Raw genomic sequence first — 27499 nt, forward strand, 5'->3', positions numbered from 1 at the left:
TATACCAAAGGAATACTGCACAACTGGAATGAATTGAGTCCTAAAATTTATCTTCAAGCTGTATAAACACCTACCTACACTGATGGATGAAGAACTTTTTACCTCTGCTCAATACATTACGTGGGGGCCCTTTGCTATTTTTAGAATAAATAAAACTAACTTTAGCTAAGAAAAAGGATAAAAGTGAAAAATTTAAATTATTCAATGTATATTAAAATATTACAACTAGTAGCACATACAACAAAACCTTCCTACCATAATCAAGTAGAAGACCAGTACAATGTGTGATGAGTTCTCCTTATATTGAGGGTCCTAAGTCATTTACTCGTACCCTCCATGGACTTGCCCTTGACACTTTGCTTACTACATATTTTTATAATCTGGACACATTGACAAGGGTCAGTTTGTGATGACTAGACAACAGAGCATCTCCAACACAGCAAGTCATTTAGGGTATTCCTGGTATGAGCAGTTAATACTTATCAAATGTGGTACAAGGAAGTATACTGGTGAACCAACAACAAGATCATAGGTGGCCGAGACCCACAGAAGGGTTACTGTAGAAGAATTGATGAAAAATGTAATATGCCCACATTGTACATTATAGCCTGCCATGTATGAGACCAATGCTCAGGCTAACCTCTGTGCACAACTAAAACTGGACTCTGTCTGCACGATAATGTGCCTTGCCACACATCAAAATTTGTTCTTGGATGTTCTGAGGAAACAAACAGAATTAAATGTGTTGACTCAAAATTCTCTATTTTTCAATTTGATTGCGAATTTGTGGGACGTGCTGGAAAAACAAGTCCGATGGAGGCCCCACCTAACAACTCCAAAGACCAAGGATCTGCCATTAACATCCTGGTGCCAGACATCTTTAAATCCATGGGGGTTAGAGCTGTATTGACAGCTGGAGGGTGACGCAATATTAGGCAGGTAATGTGTGTTATAGCTGATCAGTGTAGATCTACTGTACTTAGCATGTCTTTGTTTTTAATAAGATGAACTAATGAGGCTTAATTATGAGAAAAATACAGTCAAACCGCTCCAAAAGTCCATCTCTTTAAGAAGACCACCACTTTATCCAGACTAGATTTCCTGTGACACAATTTCAGTTTCACCATACATTATGAATACTGGACTTCTTTGAGAAAACCACTTCCTAGAAGTCCAGTTTTCAATGCAGTTGGGAGGGGAGGGGGTTAATTCTTAAAGAGGTTTTTACTGTACGTAAATTTGTCCATCTCTTTTTATTTAACCTCTCTGTAAAAGGGTGATACAGTGAACTGCTTATCTCCAGCAGGTTTGGAGACTGGGTGACTCATATACTGGGCTGCTCCTATGACAGCTACTCAAATTCTAGCTTTCTCAGGGTTTTGGAAATAAGTCAGACTCATTGACCCTGTCCCAAGGATAGGGGAGGTCCTCCAGGTGTCTGAAGCAGTGAAGTGAGAGAGTAGTATATTTGTACATGATATCTGTAGCTGAAGTGTGATAAAGCCTGAATAGGAGATCAATGGCCAAATTTACTATTTTGGCGCTGTGCCCAAATTCTGCTAAACTACACCTTCTTTTTGGTGGAAATCAAATTAATAAAAATTTTGTCAACAAGGACAGATTGCTCCTTGCTAGACACTTTTCAAGTCTCAAGAAAAGGGAGTGTGATTTTGTCATGTGATAAAAAGCCGATTTATTTAAAAGCAAAGGGTCTAATCTTGAGAAAGACACTCCAAATCTATTACACTGCGTGAGTCACTGTGACATGTGTGGCACATCTTCAGACTGCCTGCTTGAGTTTTACACTGTCTACCTATTAGACAGCATTAGTAAACATCGGCCCATGTGCCTACCTAGAAACAATAGTTGTATCCTGGCTGAATGGGGGCCTTTTTTTTTTTTGCTGGGGAAGAGCGGGTACTTTCTTTGTATACCTGTCACTTTGATGGTTAATATCTGAAAACAGTCTTTTCTGAGCTTTTTGTTTTTGTTAGACACAAAATATGAAATGTTGGTGAGAAAATCCCCTACTGCCTACACAACAAATGTACAGTTTCATGTTATGAGCAAGTATGATGAAGCTGAGTATCTATTACACATAGACATAGATGACTACGTTATAACATGTATTCATTGCAAAGAATTGTTATACTTTATGGCATACTGTTCTTGCATGTTGCCACAATGGCTTTACTAGGTAACTCTTTAACGTCAGGGACACACTGGGCTTAAAACAGAGGATGGGATGTAAACAAATCCTACCCACATGCTGTGTAAAAGGTCACGTTACACTAGTTACACTATGGGTTGTAAACTTGCAGCATGTCAATTACTGCTGTAGGTTCTACACACAGAGATCAAGCTCTGCCATACTAAAGGGAGGGGGGGGGGGGGGGTGGATGCAGAAAAATTTCCCAAATCCTTTTGCCTCATAAGAGCTGAATAAAGGACAAATTAATTTCTGCTATATCTGTCTAGCCAGATTGAACTATAAGGAATATTAGGTACCAAGGTAAACTTTGTAACACGTTCATGGCAGCCAATCACAGGAAAGGGAATGCAACTTTATTGTGCAGTACTGGCTTCCACCTGATAGTGTACACAGAGGAGGCTAGTACCTCTGGAATGGGATTGCTGCCCTCATTGGGACTGTAGGACTCAAAAACTCTGCATGTGCAACAAAAAGCTTTTTTATTTTGAGTGCATCTGAAGATTACATTGTAAGGCTTAGTTCACACGTAAATAACGTGTGGCTTATTTTGGCACCAGAAAAAAAAGCTTTTTTTTTTACCTTGGCACGCTTTCTATGGAGCGTTTTTTTTTTTGTAAAAAACGCTTCCAGGCGGTTTTCCCATCCTTTAAGAGAATTGGCCGCAAAAAAAAAAACTCACGGTAAAAAACACTTCCCATTCACTTCTATTGCTTTCTTCAGGCGGAAAACGCCTGAAGAAAGGTCATGTCGCTTTTTTTTCTCTGCTATCAGAAAAAAAAAAAAAAAAAGCTAGCAGTCTACATAGACCACCATTGTATGGAGGAGGATTATGACGTGGATTCTGCTGTGAACTAGCCCTAACAGGAATATCTGGGACAATAAACCCACAGTCCATAAAGACCTGTGGGTGTTTTAGTGCCCCAAATGACTCCTTTTAAGTAAAAAAAAATGAAAAGCTAAGTAAGACTAGGTTCACACTAATGTTGGAACTACGTTTAGCATTTCAGTCCCAGAATCCGCCCAAAAAATGTGAAAATTTCTGCTTGCAGGACTTTTCTCTCCGCATTTTTTGGGCAGAAAACCAGCAGACCCCATTCTATTCTATGGGGTCCGCGGATAACTGCTTTTTAAGCGGATTAGGTTTTCGTTCTTTGGGTCACAGCTCTTCCATCCAATGCTGGTTGACATCCGCTTATGATATTCTGCCGCTATTGAGGTTACCAGTACAGACAATCCCTGGCCTCAGCAGAGATCTGTATGTAACTTACATGTGACCACAGAGGACAATAGATGTCCTACATATTTGTTTGACTATACTTTATTTTATTTCAGTCACACAACCCTAAGGGTCCATTCACACGGAGTAAATGTGCGCTCATTTTGGCAAAATACATTTGTAAAAAATACACGTGTAAAAATAAGACTCCTGTTGAATTCAATGACATTTTTTACATGTGTGAAAAAACACGTCATAATACACGTGTAAAATGTCATTGAAGTCAATGAGTCTTATTGTTACACGTGTATTCTTTACACGTGTATTTTGCCAAAATGAGCATGCGTTTACTCCGTGTGAATGGATCCTTATAATGTGGGCACAGTATAGTAAGGTACTTTCACGACCATAGATTTGCTGCAGATGGCAACACAGAAAATCTGCTAAACTCTGGCGTGTAATGTACTGTAAAGGGTCTGTTTGCATGTGTTGGATGTAACAGATTATGGTGCATCCAATGACAATCTGCAGCCCACGCATGTGACGCTGGGTGCACTTTTCTCTCCGCATTTTTCTCCCTTTTTAGGTGTAAACCAGGCAGAAACCACATGGACCCCATTATAGTCTATGCGGTTTGCGGGCTTCCTAAGGTAACCGCTTTATTATGCGGATTAGGTTTCAGTTCGGGGGTCCTACGATCCTGGATTGGTAGTGCTAAAAGAGGCAATGCACAGCTATACAGGCCTTCCTGCCCTGTGGGAGATAGATGGCATTACCAGAAGTCTGTTCATGCTCTGAGGTGACACTAATGCCTGGCACAGGCCTATACATGATAGTGCTGTACATCTGTGTGCCCATAATAATCCCGCCACATTGTCCCCTCTCCCTCACGAGGCCACTTAGGTGTGTGAATCACATGAGGTAGTTTTGAATTCTCCCGCCTAGGTGACGCTGTCGCCTGCAGGGGGCGTTCCGGGTGACGCAGTAGGCGGCGGATCGGGTGTCTGCGAGTCTCCGCCCTCAGCAGTCCGAGTACATGGCGACTGCGGCAAAGAGCAAGCGAGAAGACGCAGGGCGAGAGGAGCAGCAGAGCGGAGTCCCCGAGCCTTGTCCCCGGTGCCTGTCCTCCCTCCATATGACACATACGAGAGCTGTAAGTACACCTCCATGTTCCTCGGCTTGTGGCGCCTCCTCTGTCCCTGACTGCAGACTGCCGGTGTCTCCATTGTGTGAAGAAGAACCATGTCTCCGGCAACTTAACAATGGGACCTCAGTCCTCGCTCCGCTCCTGACTCTCTCATCTCCGGTAGCGCTCCGCCGCTACCCCCTAGCTCTATACACCGGGGACCCGGAGGTTCCCAGGGACTCTAGACGTCCAGCACACCGGCCCTAACCTTTGTGGCCAGCTGTGTGCTGCCCGCAGTGAGGGACTGTTTTCTTCTACTCTCCCCCTTATACCTCCCTATATAGACCCGGCATATAGCTGTTATACTGGGGGAACGTTTATATGCCACGTCTCATGTAACCCCCTTTAGTGTGTGGTAAGAGCCACTGTACTGTATGTGACGCGGAGTACGTATCGTGCTGGTGTAGGGCTGTGAATGCCGACGTAGTGAGCGCTGTGAATAGAGACCCCCGTACATTGTGGCGGTGATTGACGTGTAGCCGGCCCAGCTGGCAGCTGTGGGAATGAAGCCGGGAAGGAGGGCCGGCCTCCGGAATGTGCGGCCAATGGGGCGCCGCATGCCCTCGCCCCCTCCTCCTTCTATCGGTGCGGTGTGTGGACGCTGTGTGTGTGTTACATGACGTTCTGTGTACACCTCCGCCAGTCATACGTGTGTGTGTGAGTCAGCCGTGTGTAGTGTGCGGCCGCTATTGTACTGACCTCTGTATCCGGCTGTGGGAGGGGAATATGGATGCGGGACAGAGAGCTCATTCTGTGACTCACATGGTCCGATGCAACGTGTCGGCTGCTGGAGCCGGGTGACTACATACAGCGTGTCTTGTGATCCTCAGCCTAGAGCTATTAATGCCGGGGTGGGACTACTTCACCCAGCATGGCCGCTGCTCTTCCGGCAGAGACAATACACAGCTGATCGGGAAAGTGAGAGCAGGGAATTCCCTGCAGATCCCTGCACACGTGACGTCAGAGCTTCCCATCTGCGCTCATCTCCTAGGAGAGGTGATGTGTGTAATGTGAGATGTCTGCTGACTGGGGGCGGCCATGATGCCGGGGACACCTGTACTGGAGCCGGCTGCCGGTCTTTGTCTTCAGCAGCTTCACAAGGCTTTATTACATGGTGGTGCCATCTATGTCATATGAGCAAAGGATCTTCCAGTTCAGTATTAAAGGTCACCTGGTGGTACTATAACGTGATTCCATGCTGGGAATTATTATCATTATATAGGGATGTGGCGTTCTGTAGGGACAAATAAGTCACTTATGTACATTTGTGGTTATGCTTAAAGGGGTTTTCTAGACTATACAATTGATGTTCTATCAATTTAAGATCAGCAGGGGTCTGAATTATGAGGAAAAGTTATCTTAATAAAATGTCTCACTGATCGGGTGAAAGCAGCCAAAAAAATAATAAAAAAATGGCCTGAAAGTGGATGCCAAAAAGTGCGATTCAGAGGCTTAAATGGCTGAGCCATTTATATCATATGACCAGCTTGCAGAGGGTAATTTCCCACATTAGGTTTAATTAGGACATTACTGATAGGAGATAATGATCGTTGTGGCTCTAACCACTGGAATCCACACACTACGAGAATCGCCCCTACTGATGGAGCGACAAGCCACGCATTTGTATTGGCGCTCCATTCATACTCTGGGGACGCCAATACATTTATCTGTGCAGGAATATAGAAATCTTTATGGAACATAGAATGGTTTTTTTACAGTGATCTTATAGCATAGCTCCAGTTATAAATAACTCTTCATAAATTTATAGTGCAGTTGAAGATAAGAAAGTCGGTAATATCTTAAGGAGATGTTTCCTTCACCACTTATTAAACTGTTCTCCTATTTCCATCAGACTGTGTGTTTTACATAGAAATCTGTCTCCATATCTAGGAAGGACAAAGCAGCTGGTTGATAGGTTTATTACCTCTTATCAATATCATAAAGCTCTTCCTCAGTCAGAGTAGCAGAGTGTAGTAGCTGTAGATATGTTTGTCTTTTCCATCAGCCACCCCTCCTCCCCTCTTCTTAAACTTGAATGTGGAAAGTAATTCGGCCTAGTAAGTGGAGAAGAAACCATATTTCTTTATATCTTACTGTACTACTTATTTATGCAAAGCTGTTTATTACTGGAGTTATGCTTTACAACATACCTCCATTAATAAACAACTTTTCATTACTGAAAAGTGCATATGAATATAAGAAACTTTGTAATACACCATATTAAAGAAATATCTGACCTTTACCACTTAAAGGGGCTGTTGAAGTAAAGTGAAAAGGATGTTTCTTGCGCTCCACAGCCAGGCTGAATGTGGCCATTACTGGTGACGGTCGACGCTCCCATTCGCTTCAATGAGAGCAATGAAGATAGTGAAGAGCTGTACATTAGCTATCTCTGGCCTGCTATGAAGGTGAATGGGAGCGCCGGAGATAAATGAGCGCTGTACTTCAGTTATCTTTGGCACTCCTATTCACATCAATAATAGCAGCAGACATAGCTGAGCGCGATGCTTTGGCTATCTCCAACACTTCCAGTCCCACTCACTTGACTGTGGAGTGCAAGAAAGGTCATTTTCACTTTACTTTGTGAGACAAGCCCTTTAAGCTGCTCTCCTCCTTTTTTTTCTTCAGTCAGGCTGTTTGGAGTCCATAACCCATGTATGTTTCTCTCTATCTTGTGATGTGTAACATGGTAGGGGCAGCTGAGTGTGGCAGGGGGAGGTGATAGACTCTCTTTAAGAAGATATGACCATTCATTTATATAAAGTTGTTTATACCTGAAGCTTTAAGCTATTTATGTTCCTGTTGTACTTCTTAAAGTCCTTAAATGAGTTTATGGACAGAAAATGAAAGCAAGACTCTAAATGCCTTATTTTAGCCTGTCATCGGGTGTTTACTTCCGAAAGAGACTTGTCACAGATGCCGTGCAGTGGCATCTGTTATTTTTGGTGTTATATTTTAAACTAGAAAAAAAACTAAAAACCCTAAAACTATACCACAAGTCATTCTTTTGTTTGTTTTTAAGGTTGTCCCTGAGATATTCAGTCGGCTGCACTTCACTGTACAGACAAAAAAAAATGGTTTGTTGACACATAGCAGCCAGACAGAGAACAAAATGACACTTTTGGCCTCCATCTGGTGAATAGGGACTTATAGGAAATCTACTGTAAACATCTGGAGTCTTTACCTTTGTATACATTAGGCTGAGTGTACAGACCCCGTGTGCACTTAGTCATAGCAATGCGAGAACATTCTTACTCTATCTCTGTATAACTTCAGCCAGTTATCAACCTGAGCTCTGGGGGAGGAAATGATCACAACAAAGCCTTACTGTGTTACTACTTCACTGACCTGTCCACATACATTTTATAGTAATACTTCATTTACATGAGGTAACAGGAATGCATGATATGGGCAGGAGTGGTTCAGTGTAGTGGGGCACATTTTTATAATAAGGTACTCTCTATGCCATAGATTTACATGGTAAAAATAACCCATTAAGGTTGAGGTGGCGCATTGTGCAAGCCAAGAGAAGCCTCAAAAGAACATGGGACATGTAGAGGAAACTGATACTTTTCCCTTCTGCTAGATCCACTCCTGACTTTGACTCAAAAAACAGCAAAATGTGCAACAAAAACCTGAGCTTTCCAGCTGTGTGTGGCTGCAGCCTTAATGGGGTTGTCCCATTATATACACTTATTTCCTATACACAAGATGGGGAACAAGAGTCACAATGCTGGCAGTCCAACCACTCTGTCCCCCAGCAGTCAGGAGGACAGGGAATTGCATCCTCCATGCGAGCGATACACCAGTGTGCTTATGTGGCCCGCTACCCCATAGAAACCTGGAAGCATTTTGTAATTATAAAATGGGTTTTGGTTTGTAAAAGGATTTCCCAAGTGATAAAGAGAATAAACCTTATGGCTCCCTGTGCAAGAGTTACAATTGAAAACCATTGGTTAGAGGTTCGTTATGACAAAGGTTATTAAAATTGGTATCACTTGATAATGAAAAATATAAACTGAAGCTCACCATAAAATCCAAATCCCGGTGGGGTGCACGACCTATGTACCTCCAGACTCTCAAGGCAAGTTTTCAAGCTGAAAAGTTTAGAAAAAACAAACTCATAGTGGTTAAAACAAACGCCAACGCGTTTCGAGGTTGAGCTACCTCTTAGTCATGGTTTGTTTTTTCTAAACTTTTCACGTTTGTGTTTTCTATATTGTTTGGAGTCTGCAATTTTAATATGAAGAATTAAAAGGTATATTTTATTGTACCTGGAGGGACTGCGGACCGGCTTTCTTTCCCGATATATTAAAATTGGTATATTCTACATAATTATATAATGTAAAAACTGTTCGCCCTTTATTGTGGGCCAGTAATATACAGTGTATCCATGACAAATTCTGTCAGGCATTTCACTACGGTCTGTCTCAATGTACAGAATCTCTAAAATCTATATTATATATAAGTTCTGTCTTACCCTTATGATTATGGTGTCATTTAATAGTGTTAAAACCCAAACTGTCTGTGCGGATGAAGGTGAGATCTAATGCTATGATATTGAAATGTACCAATCTAGAATTATTATGGCAGAAATGTATATGTATTGGTTATGGTATTCAGCAAATAAAATAAAATTAGATTAAACAGAACTGGTCCGATCAGATTGGGACACTAAACCACCTAGAGATCCTTATGGAACAAAAAAAACTCTTTAAACCTACTTAGAGAGAAGTCTCAGGGGACTTTTGTGCATGCCCCGAAGTCTGTGGACTGCACACCGAAGCCAAGGTGTACTTCTCTGGCATCACTAAGAAGAGAACTGCAGCAGCAGCATCAGGCCATAGGATTAGGAGACAGGTTTTTGTTTTTAGTGCGGGCATGTATGGCTTTACAACAGGGTGATAGGGAACATTAAATCCCCAGTCCATAAGGCCCTGTGGGTGGTTAAGTGTTCCAAATCACCCTGACAGGTTCCCTTTAATAAACAGAAGCTCTCCTGGTGATCGGTTACATCCAGCCAGACATTTATTTCTTTGTAGACGCTGCTGAAGGGAAATGTAGCTTGAACTGAAATAGACCCTGTTAGTTCAGGTATTGAATTACCTCGCACGTAACAAGGCAACCTCTTCAACACACATCTCTTACTGCTCATTTCTTGGTATTGCTTGCGTGGATTTCTTTTCCTTTGTCGTAAGTTTTTCTGTTCCTGGAATTGCTGCTAACCTGCGTCTTTCTCTTCTCTTCCAGGGTTTGTGAGAATAAGATGGATGGCAGCTTTGATTGTGATTGTGGTGAGCTGGAGCCACCTGATCATTAACAGGAAAACTCCTGTGTAATTTCAAGTCTGCCACGTTTTCCTCTTCGGATGCACTGTATAGAAAATATTTAATAAAAAAAAAAAAAAAAATTTCTAGTGCTTACCAGCACCATAGAATGCCGCTGCTCAGGATCAGTTCAACACTGAATGTATCTGCACTGTGAGGAGGATGTTCATAGAAGCCTATTTTGTGCATATTTATTCACATTTTTGTTTCATGTTAACTTTTTTTGCACATTAGAAGCGTGTGCATAGTATGTCATTTCATTCCGTTTCACTTCCAGTGAGTGTTTTAGTTGATGTTTGCTGGAATGCTGCATCTTTTCTGAACTATGAATACTGTCATTTTTATACAGTCAAAACCGAGCTTTAGCGTCGCTGCTTGCGGGATCCACCAGGCCTGGCAGGCTGATATGCTTTGAAAATTGGAGTAAACCATTCTAAAGAAGAGTATTTTGTAAGGTATATGAAACCTTTTCTTTAGAAGCTAACAGTGGTTTATCATCAACTATTTAGGAAAAAGTGAAAATTTCTGGAGGAAAAAAAGTAGTCAAAATGGCCGAAAAGTTTGAAAGCCTCATGAACATTCATGGGTTTGATTTGGGCTCTCGATATATGGACTTAAAACCACTTGGCTATGGTGGGAATGGCTTAGTTTTTTCTGCTGTTGACAATGACTGTGATAAGAGAGTGGCTGTGAAGAAAATTGTCCTGACAGACCCTCAGAGTGTCAAACATGCTCTGCGGGAGATCAAAATTATCCGGAGGCTTGATCATGAAAACATTGTTAAAGTATATGAAATTCTCGGCCCCAATGGAGAGCACCTAACTGATGATGTAAGCTCCCTAACCGAGCTGAACTCTGTTTACATTGTTCAGGAGTACATGGAGACCGATCTTGCCAAGCTCCTTGAGCAAGGCCCTCTACGTGAAGAGCATGCCCGACTTTTCATGTACCAGCTGTTACGCGGGCTTAAATACATCCACTCCGCTAATGTGCTACACCGAGATCTCAAGCCAGCAAACCTGTTCATAAACACTGAAGATTTGGTTGTAAGGATTGGAGATTTTGGTCTTGCACGTATTATGGATCCCCACTACTCTCATAAGGTGAGTAACCTGTAGGTTGGTTTTTAATGGGTTGTGCATTGCATTTACACTAGTGTCACACAGGATGGCTGCTAAAGAAAGATTGGCTTTGAGAGTAAATTAACTCTAGTAGTTACCTCATTATGGGTTATATTAAAAAGACTAGACTGATATCTCCTCTTTCATATGACGACAAAAGTAAGTTTGTACGTTTTTATTATATCTGAGATATAACTCTTTAAAGTTACTCTCCCCCTCCCCTCATTTGCTCTACATATTACATAGTCCAGTACTCCCAGCACATACACCATACATAGTAACATTCAGGGAGAGGCAGGAACAGCTCTCAATACAGAAGATAGAAAATAAAGTGAAGCAGGACTTCATGGAAAGGATCCAAAATTTGTTAAAGTATATTACAAAATGGATTAATAACACAAATAATGCCAAAAAAATCAAGAGTTTAGTTAAGCTTTAATGTTAGGGGTAAAACATATTAAATAAATGTGACTTATCTGTCAAAGGAACTGCACCAAAAATCTCATCAAAACGTTATGATTTTTATTTTCTTATTCACCTATAGACTGAGCTCAACTGCACTGTGTGAATGCACCCTTAGGGTGCATTCACACTGAGTAAACGCTAGCTTATTTTGTAAAGTAAAATTACACTTGTAAATTTTGCTATCCCATTGACTTCAATGACATTTTACAGGCGTATTTTTACAGGCGTATTTTTTACAGGCGTATTTTTTACAGGCGTATTTTTACACTTGTAAAAAAATATCATTGAAGTCAATGGGATAGCAAAATTTACAAGTGTAATTTTACTCTACAAAATAAGCTAGCGTTTACTCAGTGTGAATGCACCCTTAGTGTGCGTTTTGTCGGAGTGCATTTTGAGAACATGTTTTTGTTGTTTGATGAGTGTAGGTAAAAGCTTCATGTGTAATAGCATCTTAGGCAGCAAGTGAATCTCCAAAATGGTGCTGTGAAATTTGAAGGATGACTGGCAACTGGGTCATGGCTGTTCAGTACTCCTATTTGTACACGTAAAGTCTAGTCCATCTGAATAGATATCAGAGAAGCAGTGTTGCACTGACATTCCCTGTTTCAGTAGAATATTGTGAATATTGTGTCACACTACACTGCAAATATTGCTCAGGTATTGTCTGAGGGACATAACAAAGCGTTCAAGGTGTTAACTTGGTCACCAAATTTTCCAGATCTCTGTTCAGTTGAACTTCTGTGTAATGTCCTAGAAACAATTTGTTCTAAAATATTAGGCAGGTGCTTTTAATGTAGTGGTTAATCGGTGTAGGTTACCACTTGAGACTACCCAGGACATAAGAACATCATCTGTCCTGAGGTATGGTTGCTTAAATTACAGGTTAAAAGCCTGAAGCCGCAGAACTGACCTTAGTTCGGATTACAGTGCAGGTGCAGTGTTATGGATACTGTGTGCAAATGTCCTTCACATGTCCATATACTTAGTCCATGTCAGATGTTCCAAACAACATCTCCTTCACTGTGGCCCCTGATAGATCTCAGAATAAGAGAAGTCTTTAGACTCTCACACAAGCGCTACTTCAGGGTGTCCACATCTGTATCACAAGTTCCATCAAGAGCAGATACTGTCAAAAATGATAGCCAAAATAGCGTATCACACTGAGCTGTTTTATCCGAGAAAATGTTGTGCAGTGGTAATGAAAGCCAATGGAACTGTTTGCATACCTGGCTGACATTGAAAGGGAATCTCTACAGAGATGTCAACGAAGCCTAATAAACACCAATGGTTTTTTTCCTTATTTTGATCATATGGTTTAGGTTTCCTTAAATAATCACTGTCATTTCTATTAATTTTGCATAAATGAATGGAGACAGGCAACTGTAAGACACTGTAATATATTTTATCAGAGAGACATACCTCTCTTTCTGCTCCATGTGCAAAAGTGACTTTCATTGTGAAAATCCCTGCTGTAACATGATGGACAGGTCACATGACTCATGTCTATAGAAGTGTATGGAGAAGAGAGAAAGTATCCATTCAGCATCTTTCTTATTATAATAAAGCACTTTATTCATGTCCGTACTTCTCCATACATGACCTGCACGGTCCTGGGGCTGTTTCTGAGCTAGTTCTAGAGCAAATACTCCTGTACTTACCATGTACAGTGTATGGCAGCTGGTCTAAACCTGTGTAGATGGGGAAACTACTGAATATAAATCATATAAGGACCACAAAATGTTCTTCCTTATGTACACATATACCTGCTGGTCCGGATAATTCCACTGAAACAACAGTTCTGCTTTAAGACTTGTGTAAGCTGCCCCCAGTGTTCAGCATCACATGCCACAGCTAAGTAACTTTGATAAGTTTTCACTATTTAGCTATCAGCTGTCCATGGCAGCATGCTGTTTTTCTGGAATAAGGCTGTACAAGAACAAGTTCTAACAAATAAGACTTCTGAGATTTATTACGAGCGCCGTGTACATCCTGTTATGTACCATAATTACCGGATAACCTCAATAGGGATTTGTCCTGCATGTACTGTTGTTTAGGGACGCGCTAGTGTTTGTGCCTGCACATTGACAACCCCTACGTTTTCTAGTGACTTGCATGTCGTTTCTAGGCTAACAAGTCCATTTTTACCTGCGTATTATATGTCATTGAAATATGTGCATATATTGTGCCATGTAATAGACTCTGTAAAGGGTATTCCTACATTTTTACGACCTATCCACAGACACCCCTACCAATCACTAGAACAGAAATCCAGAGCACTCATTCCTTTTACACTACATGTCCGCAGCCAGGAGGCATTAGTATGATTAGTAGTCAAGAGTACGTGTTGTACAAGTCTATTGGACTGATGAAGACGGCTAAGTGTTCTCCATCAGTCCTATAGACTTTAGAGAAGCAGGTGACCTAGACATCAAGGTAACGTGGCCGATGTACAGATTAAAGCAGACCTGTAGTTGTAGATAACATCTGACACTCCAGTGACTTGTCAGAACTCTTGATCTGTGGGTATGTTGAGACCTCACAATTGCTAAAGTGAAGAGGCTGACAGCGTTATATTCATTTTAGGACCCTATCCCTGCCTTATCTAGGATCAGCTGAGTAGAGCTTTAGTCAGAACAACTATTTATTGAGAAATGGCCTTCTTCAGCTATGCTTTGTCCGAGTAGGTCATGGTTATCTAGTGGTTAAATGCTGTATCTTTGTCACTTATTTTTCTTTACTTTAAAGCTTCTGATAGAATTTTCAAAATCAGCATCACAACTATAGTGTCACGCTAGCCATAATACATTAACCAGTCAGAAGAGCTTATTATAAAGGATAAACCTTTTATTTTGTAGATCTCAAACTAACAGCACTTGCCAAAAATGTTAAGTTCATTTTAGATGGTGCAGTTTTTTATTTCCATGTCATTCCTTATTTCTCTGTTTTCTTTTACACAGGGGCATCTTTCTGAAGGCCTTGTCACTAAATGGTACAGATCTCCTCGCCTTTTACTTTCTCCCAACAATTACACTAAAGCTATCGACATGTGGGCTGCTGGATGCATCTTTGCAGAAATGCTTACTGGAAAGACCCTGTTTGCAGGTTGGTAGCTTGAGAATGTTGTCTTGAAATATCTATTCAGCTAATGCAATGAGTTGATCATTTTACCATTACACACAAACACAAGAATTTTTGTTCCAGACCAGTATAAATGTCCTGTCTAGCAAGTCATCACAGTAGGGAAAGAAGTTCTATTTGTCAGTCCACAAGAGACCAATCTCAATCAACATTTGGGCTAAGAAGTCTTTTTTCTTGTTTTTTTTTTTTTTCTCCATACATTCAAGTACTACCTCTTGTTTGATATTTACTTCTTGGTCTTTGTCACTGACTTGAGGGTCGTTCACCCAAGTTTTCTTTATAATAAAAAAAAAGGTGCTGCACTTTTATATACATTATATGTAGTTTTTGCCTTGAAAGTTCACTGCATAATGCTACTTTCCCTTGGCTTTCATAGGTGCTCATGAGCTTGAGCAGATGCAGCTGATCTTAGAATCGATACCTGTTGTACATGAAGAAGATAGACAAGAACTACTTAATGTCATCCCAGTTTATATAAAAAACGATATGACGGTGCCACATACTCCTTTGACACAGCTGCTTCCAGGCATCAGTGCTGAAGGTAAGGTTCTGAGTTAGTTAGAAACTAATGCTTTTAATATGTAAATGTTTTGTTGTTGGGTGAGGAAAGAATAAGTTTTATAAAGTGTATTTTTCACCCTTTTTAACAGCTTTAGATTTCCTGGAGCAAATTCTGACATTTAGTCCAATGGATAGACTAACAGCAGAAGAAGCTTTGTCTCACCCATACATGAGCATCTATTCATTTCCAACGGATGAGCCAATTTCCAGCCATCCATTTCATATCGAAGATGAGGTGGATGATATCTTACTGATGGAGGACAATCATGGCCATGTTTATAATTGTGAAAGGTATTTTTTTTCTCTTTATACTATGAACAATTTAAATTCATAAAAATATGACCATATCAAAACAATTACATTTGTTTCTTTCTCTCCAGATACCTTGATAGTCAGTATTCAGACCACGATTGGCCTATACATAATAATTTTGAAGTTGATGAAGTCCAGCGTGATCCAAGGGCTCTCTCTGATGGAAGTGATGAGGAAGAGGTGCAGATTGACCCTCGCAAATATCTGGATGGAGATCGAGAAAAGTATTTTGAAGATCCAGCTTTTGACCCTTACTTCTCTGCTGAGCCTTCTTGGCAATACTCAAATCACCATGAGAACAAATATTGTGATCTGGAGTGTAGCAATACTTGTAACTTCAAAATGAGGTCCTCGTCTTATCTAGATAATCTAGTGTGGAGGGAGACTGAAGTGAATCATTATTATGAGCCAAAACTTATTATAGATCTGTCTAACTGGAAAGAGCAAAGTAAGGAGAGGTCTGATAAAAAAGGCAAATCAAAATGTGAAAGAAACGGTCTGGTTAAAGCTCAGATAGCTCTTAAGGAAGCGTCACAGCAGCTAGTCGAAAAAGAAAGGGAGAAACGTAAAGAATTTGACTTTGATTCATTTATAGCAGGTACCATTGAGCTCAGTTTGCAGAATGATTCTTCCAGTGTTGACAAACTCAACGACTTGAATAGCTCTGTCACACAACTTGAATACAAATCCTTAATATCAAAGTCTGTAAGCCTAGAAAAACAGGAGAAAGGAATGGCCAACTTGGCACAATTGGGTGCCCTAAACCAAAATTCTTGGGACAGTCCCATCATAAGTGGTGAAGACTGTTTCCTTAAAGACCAGTTTTGTTGTGAAGTAAGGAAAGATGATCATGTCGAGAAGGAAAATACCTACACAGGTTACTTAGACAATTTATTTAGTAAGAAAGAAGAGGCAGAAGTGTTAGATCCGGAGCCAACAGAAGATGAAAAGGTTGGGGGTAAAGAAAACGACGAGGGCATCTTGAGTTTTAGCGGAGATCTCATTCTTAATAAACAGCTGGATTGTATTGGTATTCCCCAATTTCAGAATCCTCTCGGCTCGCCCCTTAAATCAATACAAGCCACGTTGACCCCTTCTGTCATGAAATCGTCCCCACAAATTCCCCGCAAAACATATAGCAGCATTCTCAAACATCTAAACTAAAACACTCAAAAATTTCTTTACATATCCTCTATCAATTGTCCCTCTTCTTTTCTTTTTTTCTTTCCTATTTTTTTCTTTCTACATCAGATTTTTTCTTACTTGAATAGTATTTTTAGTACGTATTTAACATTTTAGTTTTGTTTACCATTGTTTTTACGATCTATAATTACTTTCTACAATTTAATTTTAAAACTGGCATGGCATTTGCACACAAGGAAAAAAAAACAAACAAAATAATGCAACATAGGTGGAGACAGAAAATGCACTAAATGAAGTCAAAATCCAATCAATTGCTATCTTTCTCAGAATCTAATGATATTGCCTTGATGTAACACAGTGAGACACATTACATACTTCATGAAAATGTCAGTTTTGTATTTTATTTTCGATCTAGTTCATTGTGTGTTAGATTTTTTTATTTTATTTTTTTTCATATCCATTTCTTGAAACACATGATACCAGCAGCAACTGAAGAATGCAGATTTTGGTACGCATGTGTTATCTACCTCAAGGTAACAGTAGGTGGTCACTTGGTGGCCGCCTGTAGTGCTATCCATCATGCACCTCTGTTAAGCCAGCATTATTCTAGTAGCTATTCCTAAATGAAAAAAAAAAATTGCAGAGATATTTATAAATGTTCTGGATTGCATCCTATGTAGTGAAGTGTTTAATATGCAGTATTTTATTTATTATATCACATTTTGAGAATAGATGTCTTGAACGGTTTCGAAGCATGCTAGGGCAACTTCCATCTCTCTGGTTGTTAAGCAGCTTGGTATGGCTATTGCTTAATACTATACTGAGGTATTAACATCTAGAAAGCCTTAGGTTGTCCCAGTCTTGAATCGTTTTTTTTTTTATTCTTTGCGGTTTACATTGTTGTATATTTAACCTGCATATTAACAAGATGTGTCTTCACTTTTCTTTTCACCTAAGTGTTTTCATTTCAAGGAAAGTTCTCACTGTGTGTAGGAGTTTGTATTTTCAAAGTGCTTGACAGATCTCTACAAAACCATAGGAATTGCTTAAATATGAAATACTCCTAGAATTATTATTTTTTTTTTTCATTTTTTTTTTATTGTAATGCTAAGAATGGCATGCATGGAGTTAATTATGGTACAACATTACTGTAAGTTAAAATTTGTCTATGTAAGATTTTTTTTCTCTTGACTTTTATTGTATGTTTTTACCAAAATTCCTTTATTTTTATTTTCAAACCTGCATGAGAAGAATAGCATGTAGTATCTAAATTCCCTGGAAACTTGTTTTGCCTCTGAATTTTGCATACTATTTGTGTACTATTGGGTCCCCTATTTAAGACAAATAAACATGGCCAGCAACAAATGAGATTTTAGTTTGTCTTTTGAAAACCAGTGTATTTTCAATAGTTTTGTGATGTGCTAATTTTCTGAAAAATCTGTATGTATCATGTGTTTGTTTATTTTTCCCCAGTCTAGTGTAGAAATGTGGATAGAAAGCAAGGAAATGAATAAATAAGGTAGACTGATAATAGCATTAACCCACTGACCGGTAAAGTGAATGTCACTGATTATCTTATAAGAGGTGGGAAATATTAGGCTGCAAAACCTATGTTAGTTATTGAGATTGATGTGTGAGAGTCTGAGCTTTTTAAATCAAGGCAACTAGAAAGCTAGGTCTGAGCATTTCCAAAAGAGCAGGCCTTGTTGGGGGTGTTTTTGGTATTGAATGGTTAGTACTAGAGATGAGCGAACACTAAAATGTCCGAGGTTCGAAATCCGATTCGAACAGCCGCACACTGTTCGACTGATGGAACGGATTTCAAACCCCATTATAGTCTATGGGGGGAAATGCTTGTTTCAGGGGTAGGCAAAATTCGATAAAATTATACTTACCAAGTCCACGAGTGACGGGCAGGCTGCATTCCCCTTGAAGTCATCTCCGTGCAGCGTCCCCGCAGCATCTTCCGGCTGGAATTCACTCTGCCTAGGCATCGGGGCCTAGGCAGAGCCGACTGTGCATGCGTGGTCGGCTCTACACGGCCTGACGCCTGAGCAGAGCCGACTGCGCATGCGAGGGCATGCCCGCGCAGTCGGCTCTGCCTAGGCCGGATGCCTAGGCAGAGTGAATTCCAGCGGGGACGCTGCGCGGAGAAGACTTCTAAAGGTAAGAGAAGAACCAGCGTTGATTGGCAGAATGTATAGCATTCTGCCAATCAACGCTGGTTCTGCATCGAACCTTAACCCCTTAGCGACCCTTGACGTAACTGTACGTCATGGGTCGCATGGGGATGTATGGAGCGAGCTCACACGCTGAGCTCGCTCCATACACGGCAGATGCCGGCTGTATCATACAGCCAGGACCTGCCACTAACAGCAGCGGTCGGTGCCCGAGCCGATCGCTGCTGTTAACCCTTTACACACTGCGGTCAAACATGACCGCAGTGTGTAAACGGCGCCGGCGGCATGGGCGCCGCCATGTTTCGCCGATCGCCGCCCTCCTGAACGTCACATGAGGGCGGTGATCGGTTGCTATGACAGCCGGAAGCCTATTGAAGGCTTCCAGGCTTGTCTCTGCACGAGATCTATTAGACGATGCCAGAGGCATCGTCTAATAGAAGTGCTGGGATTCTGCTATTCACTGCAATACTACAGTAGTAGTATGAGCGATCAGACCCCCTAGGTTTCAAGGTACCTAAGGGGTCTGATCATAAATGTATAACAAGAAAAAAAAAAGTTTTTAAAAGTATTAAAAAAATAAAAAAATATAAAAGTTCAAATCACCCCCCTTTCCCTAGATTAGCTATAAAAGTAATTAAAGAACATTAAACATAAACATATTAGGTATCCCCGCGCTCCAAAATGCCCGAACTATTAGAATATTAAAACATTTATCCCGTACTGCGAACGGCGTAGCGGCAAAAAAAATAAAAACAGCCAAAAAGCGTTTTTTCAACACTTTGCCGCCTATAAAAAATTGAATAAAAAGTGATCAAACCATCAGATCTTTCCCCAAATGGTATCAATAGAAACATCATCTTGTCCCGCATAAAAAGACACCACAACCAGCTCCATACATAGAAATATGAAAAAGTTACAGGTGTTAGAACATGATGACACAATTTTTTTTTTCTATTTTGCAAAGTTTATCATTTTTTTAAAAGTATCAAAACATTTCAAATACTATATAAATTTGGTATCACCGCGTTCGTACTGACATGTAGAACACAGGTAACATGTCATTTGTACCAAACAGTGAATGCTGTAAAAATTAAACCCATAAGAAAATGGCGCAAATGCATTTTTTCTCCAATTGCGCCTCATTCTGAATTTTTTTCCAGCTTCCCAGTACATTGCACAGCATATTGAATGGTGCCATTACAAAGTACAATTTGTCCCGCAAACAATAAGCCATCATGTGACTCTGTGAACTGAAAAATGAAAAAGTTATGGCTCTTGAAATGTGAGGAGGGAAAAACGAAAATGCGAAACCAAAAAATGGCCTGGTCCTTAAGGGGTTAAACTTCGAACAGCTAGTAGTGTTCGATCGAGTACGAATATTTCGAATACCCTAGTATTCGATCGAACACCTACTCGCTCATCTCTAGTTAGTACCTATAAAATGGGTGCCAACGGCTTATTGATGCATGTGGAGAGCGGAGGTTAGTTTATCTGCTCTGATTCCATCATAACAAATGTAGCATAAAATACAGAAAAGGTTATTGCTGACTGTGGTAGAAGGCAGAACAGATGTTGCACTACAGCTTGCTCTCTGAGGTTGCATAGCCTGTAAAGCAGGGGTAGGGAACGTACGGCTCTCCAGCTGTTGCAAAACTACAACTCCCAGCATGCATACTGGCTCTGCTGTTCTGGGAACTCCCATGGAAGTGAATGGAGCATGCTGGGAGTTGTAGTTTCACAACAGCTGGAGAGCCAAAGGTTCCCTACCCCTGCTGTAAAGTGTCCTACAATAGGCATGCAGGAATTGGAACTGGACCATGGAACAATGGAAGAAGATAACCTGGACTGATGTAGCCTGTTCTTTTAAATTACGTATGTGTGTTGCTTACCTGTGGAAGGGGTAGTACTTGCATGCACTGTTGGAAGAAGGCAAGCCAGAAGACAGTGGGATGCTCTGTGCAGTGTTCTGTTGGGACGCCTTGGGTCTTAGCATTCATATGGATCAGGGGTTAGCAACCTTTGGCACTCGAGGTGCTGTGAAACCACAACTACCAACATGCTCCATTCACTTCCATGGGAGCTCCAAGAGCAAGTATGCATACTGGAGTGCCATAGGTTGCCTACCCCTTATATATATATGTTAGTTTGACATGTACAAGCTACCTACACATTGCTGCACACCATGGCACTGACATTTCCTAATATCTGTGGCCTCTTCCTACTAGAGTGCAGTAAAAGAACATAAGAGTTCAAGGTGTTGACTTAATTCCCTGGGTCTCAATCCAATCCATTTTATGTGGAATGTGCTGGAAAAACAAGTTCAATCCATGGAGGTTCTACCACACAGTGTATAGGACTTGAAGGATCTGCTTTTAACAACTTGGTGACTGGGATCACAAGGAGGGAGAACATTCAAAAATTTATTAAGATTTTCTTAAGTGTAATTGAGTAACTAATATAGTGCTGTAGTTAACCTACTATTTAAAAAAAAAAAAAACAACTTTCAAACTTTAAGAAAAAAAAAAAAACATTTTTGAAATTGCAAATATAAACATTTAGTATTGGTGACATCATTGGAAAGGAATGAAAATAAACAACTTCTCCTGAGTCCATGCTACGACCCAAACTAGTCTGCCTTCTGCAAACCTCTTGGACAAAGATCAGTGTTACAGGTAAGAAAAAAAAAACAATGGTACCACACACTCAAAGTTCATTCTGATGTGGTGCTTAGCAGATATAGGGTCCTTCAACCCCACATCAATTGCAAGAAAATTCTGCTGCACACCCTTGCATGAAAAAGGTGCAATGATTTATTACAGAAGCAAGAAGCATTACAGCTGTTACGCCATGAACATAAGGCAAAATTGGCATGTGAAAAAAACTAGATCAGAGGAACGTTTCGGTCATACGACCTTCATCAGCGATCTAGTAAGACATGCTATGGACACCACACCTGAGGCTGCCTCTCACTAGTTCACTGACGAAGGTCGTATGACCGAAACGTTCCTCTGATCTAGTTTTTTTGTTTGTTTTTTTTTCACATGCCAATTTTACCTTATGTTCATGGCGTAACAACTGTAATGCTTCTGTAATAAATCATTGCACCTTTTTCATGCAAGTGTGTGCAGCAGAATTTTCTTGCAAAAGCTCAGTGTTACAGGGATAGAAAAAAACATTAGTTAATGGTGCATAAGTCAACAATGGTAAGAACAAAAAAGGAATGGAAGCATACAAGCTCCCCTATTGGAGATTTTCCCCACTTCTGATGAATAAAATTATGGGTGTATCTGTTGTAGTGCAAGGAAGGGATGAAAACCACTTACTCCTGCACCATGGTGTAATAAAAAGTAACAAGTACGTGTTTGCTGTGTTAAATTCCAAAACTGAATACTGAAACATGTTTAGATTGCAATCTTATCACTACTGTTTCCAAAGGCAGTATATTCATTTGTTTCAGTATCCCTGGTAATGCTGAGAAGAAACTGCTAATTGAATGTCTAATGTTTATTCACACATAAAGTGGTTATAGATATTGGGGATTAAGAAAACAACAAAATGTTGGATGTGCACATGGTATCACGTTGCTAGGTACGTTTGGCAGTACTCACTATAGAGATCTTAATTCCATCTGCATGGAACGTGAGGGGTAGGTTTATTTAGGATTATAGTGGATTGACTTACTGTGGCCAAGTAGCTTTACACAAGCCTAAAAAACATTGACAGTTATTCTTGGCAAACTTGGCTGCATTTTCTGTATCAAGGAATCCTGTAATTTCTGCTTCACAGTCTTCTACTCTTGAGTTCCAATACAAGTATGACGAAAGATCCAATTTGTAGTTTCAAGTCCTTTGTCTGGAAGCAAGCTATGGAGGGATTGTCTGTGGACCAAAAAAAAAGCCAGGCTGGCAGGGCTGTGGAGGCCACCTCACTGCTTGAACTTCTTCATAAATGGCTTACAGCCATGGTCAGTCAGAAGGAGTAAAGCTCATCTAATTAATTAAAAAGTGACTACTATGAAAGTAAATGTTCGGCAAACTATGCATCTAAATAACTATACAGTATTAATCTATAGGATGAGAAAAATGTTTGGAGTTTTTTCTTTTTTTTTGTCGGAGTTGGTAGCTTTTTCCAGTTCCACCCAAAATTGGTCTCAGTTCTAACTTCATGCTTGTGCAGGCTAGAATACATTTTGCCTTGCATGATAACAAAAAATAATAATAATATAAACCCAATGCCAAAAAAGTTGGGATGCTATGTTAGGGAACATTTATACAGTTGTAAATGTTTGTTGCTCTAATCCAGCCTAGAATGAGAGGGGCGGACTTTTACAGCGAAAGCGATGGACACAGACGGAATACCCTCCATCTGTGTCTGTTCCCTTTCACTTTAATAGCTTTCTTCCATCATGCTTGTTTTCTTTTAAAAGTCCAGGGCCCCACATTGCAAAAATGCAGTGTTTTGGCTGCTACTTGGGGCCTCAGATTACAAAACAAAAGCATGTTAGAGAGGCAGAGTCTGTCAGAAGCAAACCTTGCCAAAAGTTCTCCAATCTGAAAAATTGGGAGTGATTTATTCAGCAAAATGCATCAAAAACTGTCTAGCATATTGTGTGCAGCGCCGCACCTCCCATGGAGCGACCGCTTCAGGCGGCGCTATGTCAGGGCCCCAGGGAGGGCAGCATTTTTGATTACCTAAGCCAGGTCCTGGACTGGCTTAGCACCGAGCGGTGGTTTGGGGAGGCCTCCCCTCATGCTCAGGCAGAGAGCAAGTCCTCTCCGTGCCTGCGCTCTGCCTGCGAACGGCGCTAAGCCCCGCCCCCTTTGCTCCCCCACGCCCCTCAGCCCCCTCCTCCGGGGGGGTAGGCGGCTTTCCGTAGTTCACCTCGGGCGGCAAAAGGGGTAGGTTCACCCCTGATTGTGTGCTACATTTATCAAGTGTTTTAGACTTTACTTTTATGACTTGACTGAAATGGGCTTGGCCTAAGTTGCTACTCTGTGTGCCACAATTGCCTTAAGGGCATTTAAGCCAACTAATAGAATGTGTAAACTTAGACTAGTCAGTCTAAAAATACACCAGATTTATCAAACCGCATAATACACTTTGATAAATCTCGTGCAGTTTAGATTGTCTTGTCTGACTTTGCACTGTCTAGCTTTTAGACATGGGAAGAATATGCAAATCTGTCTTCCATGATGTCACTCCAGGAGTGACAATATCCCCTTAACCCTATCTAAGCCTCTCACTTCTACCAGGTTATAGTCCTCTCTACATCGAGCTGACGAGATGCAAGTACATCGAAACAGCTGTCCTCGATTGAGAGACTATACCTGGTAATCCAGCGTCATTGCAAAACAAAGGCCTCTTGGAAGGTCGAGCATGATGCTAAAGGGAGCAAACCTTTATTGGGTTATTTCACTGGAATTCTGTCTTCCTAACTACATCAGGGAAGACAGGCTTGCACATTCCAGTGAGCGCCCTCTATTGGTTTGTAACACTGAGGCAGCAGCGGACTTCCTAATTACATCATGGAAGACAGATTTGCATATTCTTCCCATGGTCCCTTGCGAAGTGGAGTGCTAAAGGCTTAATAAGTCTCCACACACCTATATGGTGGTCTCTCCCCAAGGAGTGACAATATCCCCTTAGCTTTTAGACAGTATTGGTAAATCTACGCTCGTGTCTAAAAATTGAGAAAGATTTAGAGAATCTGGAGAAATCCATATTTAAAATTGGACAAGGCTGACTGTTAATATCAAATGCATATGCACAGGGCCCTTATGCGGCACTACATTAAAAACAGGAATGAAATGATCAAGCAAATCACTTAATGGGCTCAGGAATACTTCCAGAATTCAGTTCACTGTGCAATCCACAAATGTTAAAGCTGCATCATGTAAAGAAGAAGCTGAAGTATTTATCAACACAATGCAGACTCTCTGGACCAAAGCTCGTTTAAAATGGACAACATAAAAAAATGTTGAATCAAGGATCAAATAAGAAAAATTTGAAATTCTTTATGGAAACCATGTAGGCTGTGTCCTGCAGGCTGAAGCGGAGAGAAACCTTCCAGACTCTTCACCAAAAGAAATCATTTGGCACATTATGACACACAAAAAAACTGGCAAAGAAGACCCAAAACTGTTGAGCATCAGAAGCTTACTTACTGTGTAAAAAGAAGAGGGAGGGGGATCTTAAATGGTAGACATGGGCTTTGCCAACTTTTTGAGATGTGTTGCTGCCTTCAAATTCTAAATGAGTTCATGCTATAAAATAAAGTGGGAAAATGTCCAACTTTCAACTTCTGATATGTTTTCCATTACGAATAAAATATGGTTTATATGAGATTTCTAAATCACCCTTTACCGTTTTACATCTGTCCAATCTTGCCAATAATTATTGTGAAAAAAGCTCGTAAAATGCCTGCATAACTAGGAATGTGTAGGGAGAATGACAGGTGGCGACCTTGTGATAGGGCCTGTTTAGTGGGTATAGACCTGTGTGATAAAGTAATAGTTGGGTCTAACCACTCTTCAGGAATAATAATAGACAATTTCTTCTTATTATTGATGGGGTCAATGCAATTATTTATTTTTTTGACAAATTCCTGAAGCACCTATGGAAAAGAATAAAAACTAGAGGTTGTAGAAAAAAAGCTAAATACTAAATACTCATTTCATAGTAACAATGGGGAGACTCAAATACATTTTTGTTTCTTCACATTACAAAGCTGAGAATTAGGCTGGTTCTGAATTGCGAGACAAACAAAACAAACCAGAGGCAGCGTAGATGCTACAAGGGACTAGATCTGCTCAACACGTGTCTTACTCTTGCTTATTGACATTGCTTTGAACCAGATTTTTCAGTTAATATATGACATGGAGTGAAAACATTTTTCCCTCTAATAAGTGTTTTCTTACATGCATAGCAAACAACAGCTTGATGTCATAGAGGATTGACAGCTTGGCTTTATGTGTACTGAAAACTACAGAATGCCCTCAATCTGTCTGTGCTCATAGATGCTGGTAAAAAAGATTTTAGATTTTTTTTTTTTTTTTTTTTAAGACTTTTTTTTTTTTTTAAACTACCTTCTATTTCAATTCTCCACCACTATGTTTCATCTCTGTGAGGTATGTTCTTCTACTATCTCTCTGCTCTAGATAACCAACCTTAAAGGATAACTAAACTTTTTGAACAACTTTTAATTTTTTGTCGGTATTTGTGTAATTAATACATTTTGTAATATACTTTATTGACATATTTTGTCTCCTTTCTGTGAAATCCTGCATGTCTTTAATCTTTCCATTCCAAACCTAATTTGCATAAAAAAGCAGTTACCTTAGGAAACCCACAGACTCCAGAGACTATAATGGGGTCTGTGTGGTTTCTGCTTGTTTTTCACACAAAAAAGGCGAAGAGAAAAGTTCTGCTTGCAGTAAATCATCTGCAACAACTTTTGAGATCAGCATTATGTTCTGTATAATGGTATATTTTTGTTAGCTCTCTGTGCTGTTCCTCATTTATGTCTCCTGGACATGAATAAATAGACAACTGGGTGGTTCAATTCTATTGGTCAAAATTGTTTATTCTTCCACTCCTGGCACTCATTGAACAGTGTCAGGGCGTACAAGAACACTGCCCTAACTGGTAAGGGCTCATTCACATCTGTGCCCGGGGTCTCCGCTTTCAAGTTTCCGTTTCCTACCCGAAACTGGGCAGGAGACGGAAACCTGCAGGCATTTGCCAAACCTATTCAAATGAATGGGTTTGAAAAGAGTCCGGCCGTGAGCACCGGTCAGCATTTTGTGCTCTCTGTGGTGAAACCGTTTTTTTTTTTAACCGGACACAAAGTCGGACATGCAGGACTTTGTGTCCGGTTTTTAAAAAATGGTTTCGCCGCGGAGAGCACAAAACGCTCACCGGTGCTCATGGCCGGACACGGTCTGACAGGTTTCTGTCTTCTGCCTGCAGAATATGGAAACCTGAGAATGGAGACCGGACGCTGGTGTGAACCCAGCGTAACACATAGTTATCAGTATGTGCCGAAATTTGTAGAAGTAATAAAGGAACAGCACAAGGTAGAGTTCTAATAAAAAAGCACCAAAAATGTTATTTCATGGGAAATACAATTATTAACTAAGCAGACATGTCAGGAAAAGTGACAGGTCCTCTTAAAGGGAAAATCATGTAAGTAAGCACTTGCAGCAACAATACTAAACACATGAAATATATCTTTATGACTTCCATACAGTGGCGTAACTAGGAATGGCGGGGCCCCGTGGCGAACTTTTGACATGGGGCCCCCCCGACACCGAAGATCTCAACCGAGTCCCTCTTACGCATTCCTGCGCGCTCTATTATGTTCCATAGTGGCCCCTGCACACAGTATTATACCCAATAGTGGCCCCTGCACACAGTATTATACCCAATAGTGGCCCCTGCACACAGTATTATACCCAATAGTGGCCCCTGCACACAGTATTATACCCAATAGTGGCCCCTGCACACAGTATTATACCCAATAGTGGCCCCTGCACACAGTATTATGTCCCTTAGTGGCCCCTACAGGACTAAATACTGTCACGTCACCCGCTGACCGCTATACCAGGACAAATTGTGGATATAAAATCTGGTCATG

The 27499-nt window shown here is 40.6% G+C and overlaps 1 protein-coding gene across 3 annotated transcripts in view; it reads left to right on the forward strand.

Annotated features, from left to right (window-relative positions):
• The window catches only part of MAPK6 (mitogen-activated protein kinase 6), a 37668-nt gene extending 19619 nt beyond the window's left edge, over nucleotides 1–18049 (forward strand). For 2 of the 3 annotated variants that reach the window (XM_075273466.1, XM_075273467.1), the window contains 5 exons: nucleotides 9865–11044; nucleotides 14488–14632; nucleotides 15045–15209; nucleotides 15319–15520; nucleotides 15610–18049. In XM_075273466.1, coding sequence (XP_075129567.1) covers nucleotides 10490–11044; nucleotides 14488–14632; nucleotides 15045–15209; nucleotides 15319–15520; nucleotides 15610–16705 — 2163 coding nt within the window. In that variant the 5' untranslated portion in view covers nucleotides 9865–10489 and the 3' untranslated portion in view covers nucleotides 16706–18049. Of the gene's footprint in view, nucleotides 1–4433; nucleotides 4582–9864; nucleotides 11045–14487; nucleotides 14633–15044; nucleotides 15210–15318; nucleotides 15521–15609 lie in introns of those variants that run through there. The other variant, XM_075273468.1, reaches the window with a different exon arrangement.
• The last annotated feature ends 9450 nt before the right edge of the window (nucleotides 18050–27499 follow it).

The sequence above is a fragment of the Leptodactylus fuscus genome, chromosome 5 (genome assembly GCF_031893055.1).
Source record: "Leptodactylus fuscus isolate aLepFus1 chromosome 5, aLepFus1.hap2, whole genome shotgun sequence".
NCBI lineage: Eukaryota > Metazoa > Chordata > Amphibia > Anura > Leptodactylidae > Leptodactylus > Leptodactylus fuscus.